Genomic DNA, 9497 nt, shown 5'->3' with positions numbered 1-9497 from the left:
AAGCACCTACAGCAGGCGAGGAAGCACCTACAGCAGGCGAGGAAGCACCTACAACAGGCGAGGAAGCACCTACAACAGGCGAGGAAGCACTACAGTAAACAGCAGCAGTATGCGAGTAACGGCGACGCTGGTAATGGTGTGGGCATATTCCGTGTCGCCCTGGCTGCCTCCTCCTTTATTCTACTTGTATGCAAGTGCGCCTTCATTCTTATAAAGAAATATACTGTATATATCATTATATATAAATCATGATAAATCCACTTGCTGATTTATACAGGGATTTATTCGTGTGAATGTACACGCACCGGTCACGCTAGAAGTGTACACGGACTTTCTCTCAGTAGCCAGAGTATCTTGTGGGGACTTGTACTTAGCGAGTTACTATACTGTAGACTAAGATTCAAGGAGAACACTGGAGACTTAGGTTTAGCATGTAAAACTGTAGTGTCAGAGCCAGAGTGTACAACTGTAGACTCGTGCATTCCCCTAGATCACACCAGCACAAGACCCTATGAGTGTATTGAGTGCAATCACCATTGAATGTGTGTGTGCACGCGTATGTGTGTGTGCACGCGTATGTGTGTGTGCACGCGTATGTGTATGTAGTGAGGAGGTTGTCGTGAAGGGGAAAGGGGGGTAAAGTTAGGGGTGAGGAGTCCCCAAGAAGCACTAAGATATCTCCTATATTAAAACGTATGTTGGTAGTCCGGGATAAAGACTATGTCCTCGACAATATAAGTAATAAAATGTGGACATTGGACCCCGCTAATTCAGCCATATGCATTCTCCACACACGGATATGAGATGGCGACCGCGCTCATATTTTGCCTCTTTATGAGATCAAACGGCAAGTAGGGCCTTCTTCTGCTCGTCCCCGGAGAGCCATGGACAAGGTTTCGAGGGGAAAGTGTTATCTCCCCTCGGTCTGAGGGGTAGCAAGGGTCAGAATACCGCCTCGGGGTGGCTTGGGGTTACTTCCACTACACGCGACAATTTTCTTTAGCCACTAAGACGGGTGTGAAAGCCCGCCAGATTGCCCGGTGCTAAATGTCGTGAAAATGAGCGCGCCAGAATTTTAGTGGCGTCCCGGGAGCCCATATTTCCCGCCGGCTTAGCCACCAACGCCACTTTCCTGGGGCCGCCAGGGAACCAGGCCACGATGTGTGGTGAGAATGTGCTCCTGCTGCTGGTGATGGTGGTGGCGGTAGGGGGGAGGGTAATGGTGTCACAGGAGTGGGCTGAGGAGAGTGGGTTGGCTGTGGTAATGGTGACGGGGGCGGCACTGTTGACGGGGGCGAGTGGTGAGGTGGTCCCCCAGCACCGAGGTGGTGACAGAGACTGAGAGGTGGGGGGAGGCAACTTTGGTGTTGGCAGAGGTCGTATATCGCACATGTTGGCCGTGGATGACGGAGCGTCTGCCACTGAGCGTGGAGTGCTGTGAGGGGGGTGAAGGAGCCACTTGTGTAATTGTGACAGTAATGGCTAGTTTAGTGTTCCTCTCGCTGTCTGTGATGAAGACACTAATGGTGAAAGTAGAAGAACGCTAATGCTTTACGGCACGAGGGGAGAGAAGACGCAAGTAGCGATGCTTCTTACAAATGGTGATGATTGTGCAGAGGCAGGATGTATGTGGTGAAGATGATGGTGCAGAGGCATGATGTATGTGGTGAAGATGATGGTGCAGAGGCATGATGTATGTGGTGAAGATGATGGTGCAGAGGCAGGATGTATGTGGTGAAGATGATGGTGCAGAGGCATGATGTATGTGGTGAAGATGATGGTGCAGAGGCATGATGTATGTGGTGAAGATGATTGTGCAGAGGCAGGATGTATGTGGTGAAGATGATGGTGCAGAGGCAGGATGTATGTGGTGAAGATGATGGTGCAGAGGCATGATGTATGTGGTGAAGATGATGGTGCAGAGGCATGATGTATGTGGTGAAGATGATGGTGCAGAGGCATGATGTATGTGGTGAAGATGATGGTGCAGAGGCATGATGTATGTGGTGAAGATGATGGTGCAGAGGCATGATGTATGTGGTGAAGATGATGGTGCAGAGGCATGATGTATGTGGTGAAGATGATGGTGCAGAGGCATGATGTATGTGGTGAAGATGATGGTGCAGAGGCATGATGTATGTGGTGAAGATGATGGTGCAGAGGCATGATGTATGTGGTGAAGATGATGGTGCAGAGGCATGATGTATGTGGTGAAGATGATGGTGCAGAGGCATGATGTATGTGGTGAAGATGATGGTGCAGAGGCATGATGTATGTGGTGAAGATGATGGTGCAGAGGCATGATGTATGTGGTGAAGATGATAGCTGATGTGGTTATCTTGAGATGATTTCGGGGCTTTTTAGTGTCCCCGCGGCCCGGTCCTCGACCAGGCCTCCACCCCCAGGAAGCAGCCCGTGACAGCTGACTAACACCCAGGTACCTATTTTACTGCTAGGTAACAGGGGCATAGGGTGAAAGAAACTCTGCCCATTGTTTCTCGCCGGCGCCTGGGATCGAACCCAGGACCACAGGATCACAAGTCCAGCGTGCTGTCCGCTCGGCCGACCGGCTCCCTTGAGTTGTCCTTCCCTCTTAAATTTGTGGATGGAGGTGGCTCCCACAACTTCTTCTTTCAATGCATTCCACTTGTTAACCACTTATACAGGGGATGAGTATCTCCATTTATTTTCTTAGATTAGGTTCTTGTTCTATTTTGTCACTGGGAAAAGTCAGTCCTCCTCATTCTCACACCAGCAACAAACCCCCCCTCACTCTCCCACACCAACAACAAACCCCCCCTCACTCCCCCTCACCAACAACAAACCCCCCCCTCACTCTCCCTCACCAACAACAAACCCCCCCTCACTCTCCCTCACCAACAACAAACCCCCCCTCACTCTCCCTCACCAACAACAAACCCCCCCTCACTCTCCCTCACCAACAACAAACCCCCCCTCACTCTCCCTCACCAACAACAAACCCCCCCTCACTCTCCCTCACCAACAACAAACCCCCCCTCACTCTCCCTCACCAACAACAAACCCCCCCTCACTCTCCCTCACCAACAACAAACCCCCCCTCACTCTCCCACACCAACAACAAACCCCCCCTCACTCTCCCTCACCAACAACAAACCCCTCACTCTCCCTCACCAACAACAAACCCACTAAGAGAGTGAACAAAGACAAGTGTCATCACTTGCACGATGACAAAGAAACTGGCTGGAGGCAGGCTGCTCCCCGACACTTCCTGTGACCGGCAGCGTGCCGGCGCTATACAGCAGCAGTCTGTGTAATGTTTGTAAGCCCAGGGGCGCTGTGAGGCAGGCGAGCGGCCCCAACGACCCGAGACGAGCCACCACGACCCGACACGACCCCACCAGGAGCCATCGTCGAGCCGGAGTGAGCCGCCCCGACGACTTCACAATCAGGGACACGCCATGCAATGAAATCTTATGGGGTGGGCGAGGCAGTAGAGGAAGCGGGCGGCTGTCCGCGCGGCCTAACCCACCCGAGGCAGTCGGCGGGAATTTACCTATTTGCCCTTTATTCCAGCCTGGGTTGCCTCTGCCAGGGACACGTATCGCTAACTTTTACCATTCCCGACGCCGTACTGAAGCCAGGATGGGATGGTTCTGGGAGAAGGAAAGTCGGGGAGGGGGTTTGTGAACGCTCGCCAGGACAACTTAGGGGAAATTTCAGAAGGGAGTTGATTAGACTTTCATTGGAATCTATAAAAGAGTTTGTGTAGGAGGCGCGATGGGATGGCCTTTAGGGTGATGAAGTCCACATAGACAAGGGGGAGCTGGCTGTAACACTCTTGCTGCCTCCTGTTTCCTCTCCCATGACTAGCAGGGAAGAGAAATGAGATGGTGTTTGGTGAAGACTGTTAGGGCTGCTGCTTGGGGAGGAGAGGGCTGCTGCTTGGGGGAGGAGAGGGCTGCTGCTTGGGGAGGAGAGGGCTGCTGCTTGGGGGAGGAGAGGGCTGCTGCTTGGGGGAGGAGAGGGCTGCTGCTTGGGGGAGGAGAGGGCTGCTGCTTGGGGGAGGAGAGGGCTGCTGCTTGGGGGAGGAGAGGGCTGCTGCTTGGGGGAGGAGAGGGCTGCTGCTTGGGGGAGGAGAGGGCTGCTGCTTGGGGGAGGAGAGGGCTGCTGCTTGGGGAGGAGAGAGAGCTGCTGGTAAAGGAAGGGGTTTTGAATAGGGCTTTTGCCTGTTAATGGAGGGATGTTGGATATGGATGCTCGTTAAGGGGGAAGTGTTAGAGTAGAGCGCTGCTCTCTGAGGGACAGGTGTTTAGTAGTAGAAGAGGATTGTTGCTAATAAAATGGCCGTTTGATTTGTTAGAGAAAGTTCTCTATTGTGTTAACTATGTTCTGGCTTTTGGAGAGAATACTTTATTTGGTTAATGACATTGATATTTACCGAAAAAGTATTTTACTGGATCAGTAATGTTAAGGTTCTTAAGAATAGTTCTTTATTGAGTTTGTTATAATCAAACTTGTGGAAAAGCACCATTATTGGATCAGAAATATTAATACTTTTGTGGGAAGAGGAATGTTTTGAGGCTGTTTGAGCTTTAAGAAGATGAGCGAGTTATGGTTCATTTTTGTTGTAAGGAAAAATCGCAGCATCTTGCGTAAAATTATGAGTTTTCTTTATTATTCTAAGAATTTCCATAGGTTGTTATCATACGAGGTGTTGCTGCTGCTGGACCTACAAGATCTATACTTATATGACAACAGAAGTCTCCAAACCATAATTCACAACCCAACGGGTTTTCTTCCTTTTGGGGAGTGTTGTACCTGCTGCTACGGCGGTATGTCCACTCACAAGATGAGTGGCGCTGCCCAATAAACTCGCCCCTCGGGGCAAAATTACAAAAAAATTATCAAAGCTTGACCCTCCACTCATATTTGCTGTTCTGACCACGCCGCCCCCAGCACTCAAACTCCCCCCCCCCCCCACACACACACACACTCAATCTCTAGCAATAAGACTAAAACGAATAATACTTGACAGGGACAAGTTGGAGGAAATGCTTGTCCCTGTCAAATGCTTGTCCCTAATGGAGGAATTATAATACAAAATGACCGTGTTCAGGGAGAAAAAAATGCCATCTGTGTACGAGGAATCGGAATCGAGGAGGTCGGTGGTGCTCCGTCTTGAGTACCACTCGACTTCCCTTAAAAATAATAATAACACGCCCGAAAATGCCGAAATAAGGAAATTGGAACGTACCTCAAAGCTGGTGGATGTCTGTCCCTCGAAGACCTCAATTCTCTTACCTGAAATGGAATGAAAACGATTTAAAGAAATGTCTTTATGAATTGAAATTCTCACACATCATATACATGTTATAATCACAACATGAACGATCACAGATATATTGAGATAGATTGATAAATAATTTAGATGTAACAGTTACGGTAGAGGTGACGGTTGTGAATTGAGGAGTTGCGTACCTTGCACGACGAGGGTCCTGGTGTTGTGTAGTGTAGTGCAATGTGGTCACACGTCTGGTCTAGGTGCGGTTACACCGGTCCGGGTGCGGTTACACCGGTCCGGGTGCGGTTACACCGGTCCAAGTGCGGTTACACCAGTCCGGGTGCGGTCACACTGGTCCAAATGTGGTTACACCGGTCCAGGTGCGGTTACACCGGTCCAGGTGCTTGACACAACACTCCCAGGTAAGACATGAGTCACTAACACTATACATGCGGTGATCAAACCACATATTTACATTATATATATATAGATATCCGTTACACTGGTCACAGCACAATCACCACACACCAATTCTACAGTCTTAACGAGTCGACCCGCGAAAGTAGAGTGCTCAGCGACCTGTCAACAAGCCTCACTCGTTAATTTAGGTGGCAGCCGTTCCACAATACGCGTTAATTAGTTTTTAACATATTACGTGTTAAAACTAGGTTTGCTCTCAAATATAAATTAATATTAGTTTATATTAAAGTTCATTGTATAGTAAGGGGATGGTTAGGTTAGGTTAAGTTAGGCTTTTAAGTTCTGTTGGCGATTATTTGTATTTGAAGTACGTGGGTGAAGCATTTATTGAATTGTAGTTCGAACAGAGGAGGTGAGCGAAGCACTTGTTCCGGAAGTGTTCGGACGACATCAGTTGTGAGTCGTGTGTAAACCGTTTTTCATTCATAAATAGTAGGTTTGGCGGATGCACTAACGAGCTTGGATCTTCGTATGCGAGGACGGGCTGCATTTACAGTTGTGTGATTCGAACAGATGTCGTCAGCAAAGCACTTCTCGAGACATTTTCGATCGTCATCAGTTGTGTGCAAGCCGTTTATCATTCATATAAAGGGAGCTTCCAACATATTCCAGCTATGTCACATAGCGGGGTTTTACAGGACTACATTGAGGTTACCTGGAGGTGTTTCCGGGGCTTAGCGTCCCCGCGGCCCGGTCGTCGACCAAGCCTCCTTGGTTCGTGGTCTGGTCGACTAACTGATCGACTATTGGACCTGTCGACTGGTCGATTATAACTATGTAATAATCACATCCCATTTATTACATTATTGTTCCATTACATCGTAAATCTTGGGTACAGGTCTATTATATCATCAAGACAGAGCGAGTAAAGGGAAGGGAAGGGAAGGGAAAGGGAGGGGAGGAATGAGACAAAGCAAGGGGAAGACAGACCGAGGGAGGGAGGGGAAGGGGTGAGAGAGGGGAGCAAGTAAAATAAACTAAAACAATACCTCCTTCCTTTATTTAAAAGCCTGTCGCAAGTAAAAAAAATTTATATAAATAAAAATGTACAATAGAGATTAATTTTTATAATACTATATAGAAATTCCCGTGTTAAGAAAATATGAAGTTTTTCATTATACATATTTTTCCACATATTTTAACACGTGTCTTGAATATCTCGTGTTGGGATTTTTCAGTCAGACATTCTTCAGCCTACGACGCATTTTGACCTTTAGTTTATTCAAAAAACTAAATAAGTGTATTACTGTATTTTGAGAGAGTTTAAGGAGTACGGTAACAAACAATTATTTTGTTCATACTTGACTATTTTTTACTGTTAATTAAATCTGTATCGTTGGTCTCGAGTTTACTGATAAACATTGGATTGTCACGTTACTTTGATGACCTGTCACGTTACTTTGATGACCTGTCACGTTACTTTGATGACCTGTCACGTTACTTTGATGACTTGTCACGTTACTTTGACGATCTGTCACGTTACTTTGATGACCTGTCACGTTACTTTGATGACCTGTCACGTTACTTTGATGACTTGTCACGTTACTTTGACGATCTGTCACGTTACTTTGATGACCTGTCACGTTACTTTGATGAGTTGTCACGTTACTTTGACGATCTGTCACGTTACTTTGATGACCTGTCACGTTACTTTGACGACCTGTCACGTTACTTTGATGACCTGTCACGTTACTTTGACGACCTGTCACGTTACTTTGATGACCTGTTACGTTACTTTGATGACCTGTCACGTTACTTTGATGACCTGTCACGTTACTTTGATGACCTGTCACGTTACTTTGATGACCTGTCACGTTACTTTGACGACCTGTCACGTTACTTTGACGACCTGTCACGTTACTTTGACGACCTGTCACGTTACGTTGATGACCTGTCACGTTACTTTGATGACCTGTCACGTTACTTTGATGACCTGTCACGTTACGTTGATGACCTGTCACGTTACTTTGACGACCTGTCACGTTACTTTGATGACCTGTCACGTTACTTTGATGACCTGTCACGTTACGTTGATGACCTGTCACGTTACTTTGATGACCTGTCACGTTACTTTGATGACCTGTCACGTTACTTTGATGACCTGTCACGTTACTTTGATGACCTGTCACGTTACGTTGATGACTTGTCACGGCCTTTGACGACCTGTCACGTCACTTTGACAACCTGTCACGTCCTTTGACGACCTGTCACGTCCTTTGACCTGTCACGTCTTTTGACGACCTGTCACGTCCTTTGACGACCTGTCACGTCCTTTGACGACCTGTCACGTCATTCTGACGATCTGTCACGTCTTTTGACGATCTGTCACGTTCTTTGACGACCTGTCACGTCCTTTGACGACCGGTCACTTCCTTTGACGACCTGTCACGTCACTTTGACGACCTGTCACGTCACTTTGACGACCTGTCACGTCCTTTGACGACCTGTCACGCCACTTTGACGACCTGTCACGACCTTTGACGACCTGTTACGGCCTTTGACGACCTGTCACGTCCTTTGACGACCTGTCACGTCCTGTGACGACCTGTTACGTCACTTTGAAGGCCCTCGTGGAATTTTCACGCGTCAGTTGATAAGGGACACGTCAAGATCCCGTCTCTCTCGTTACAACACGAAGCACCAATTTGCATTATTTGTTTGACAATCAGGTTCGTTGTTTTCCTAATATATATACCATGTCATGACGCAAGTCTTACTTCCACACAGTTTAAAAATGTTGTATTCGACCTTTTAAAGTAAAAGTGAAAACAGTTCAAAAGAGAATCGGAATTAGATCAAAAAGCAAAGGATGGGGAGCAGGAGCTGGAGCTCAGTGTTATAGAAACTCAACTAGGTGAGTATAACTAGGTGAGTGCACACACACAATCTGGGTGCCCCGCGGCTGAGAGAACAGCTATCTGGGATCGTAGTCCTAAAGGCTCGGGTTCGATCCCCGACAGAGGCTGAAACAAATGGGCAGAGTTTCTTTCAGCCTGGTGCTTCTGTTCAATTAGTAGTAAATAGATACCTAGGAGTTAGACAGCTGCTACGGGGCTGTGTGTGTGTGTGTGTGTGTGTATGTGTGTGTGTGTGTGTGTGTGTGTGTGTGTGTGTGTGTGTGTGTGTGTGTGTGTGTGTGTGTGTGTGTGTGTGTGTGTGTGTGTGTGTGTGTGTGTGTGTGTGTGTGTGTGTATGTGTGTGTGTGTGTGTGTGTGTGTGTGTGTGTGTGTGTGTGTGTGTGTGTGTGTGTGTGTTTGCGCGCGTGTGATAAGAAAAATATATGTAGTAAAATAACAGCGGAAAAAATAATTGGTTAGAAAGGCGGGGTCCAAGAGCTAATAGCTCAATTCTGCGGATACAAATAGTAAATATACACATACACACACACACACAATCCATTACCAGACACTATATACAAACCAAAAATTACGACCTCTACATGCCCCTATATGTCATCCACGGGATATAAAGACATTCAACAATAAGAGACGACTCGTAGATGACTTGTAGACGACGCGGCAAGACAGGCATTAGTGCTTCTTCATATTCTTAACACATACGCCTTTCCTCTCCTCCAGATCAATCAAACAGCATGTCAGGTCCATATCCCGTGTTCGGACTCCCGGCTGCGACTTCGCATTCTGCACTGCCTGACACTGATCGCTCTCATGATGTATTGACGATTGATTTCCATCGGACAAGACAGGGCTCTGATGGATTTGTATCTCCGCTGCATTTGATCTGCATCGTATAA

General features: G+C 47.5%; 1 protein-coding gene across 1 annotated transcript; it reads left to right on the top strand.

The window, feature by feature from the left end:
* Positions 1-1390: 1390 nt before the first annotated feature.
* LOC138360046 (paramyosin-like) lies at positions 1391-9497 on the top strand. The gene is made up of 4 exons (XM_069319981.1): positions 1391-1437; positions 7091-7913; positions 8516-8597; positions 9322-9497. Exons 1-4 carry the CDS (start codon positions 1391-1393, stop codon positions 9495-9497), a joined length of 1128 nt encoding a protein of 375 aa, XP_069176082.1.

Source organism: Procambarus clarkii, chromosome 94 (assembly GCF_040958095.1).
Source record: "Procambarus clarkii isolate CNS0578487 chromosome 94, FALCON_Pclarkii_2.0, whole genome shotgun sequence".
Classification (NCBI taxonomy): domain Eukaryota; kingdom Metazoa; phylum Arthropoda; class Malacostraca; order Decapoda; family Cambaridae; genus Procambarus; species Procambarus clarkii.
The sequence above is the reverse complement of the archived record's forward strand: the minus strand, read 5'-3'. Positions and strand labels throughout refer to the sequence as shown.

Coding starts and splice junctions, on each gene's coding strand:
- LOC138360046 (XM_069319981.1), top strand. CDS start 1,391: ATGTTGGCCGTGGATGACGGAGCGTCTGCCACTGAGCGTGGAGTGCT. Junction 1,438..7,090: donor GCCACTGAGCGTGGAGTGCT/GTGAGGGGGGTG, acceptor GTTGGTCTCGAG/TTTACTGATAAACATTGGAT. Junction 7,914..8,515: donor GGCCTTTGACGACCTGTCAC/GTCACTTTGACA, acceptor AAGTGAAAACAG/TTCAAAAGAGAATCGGAATT.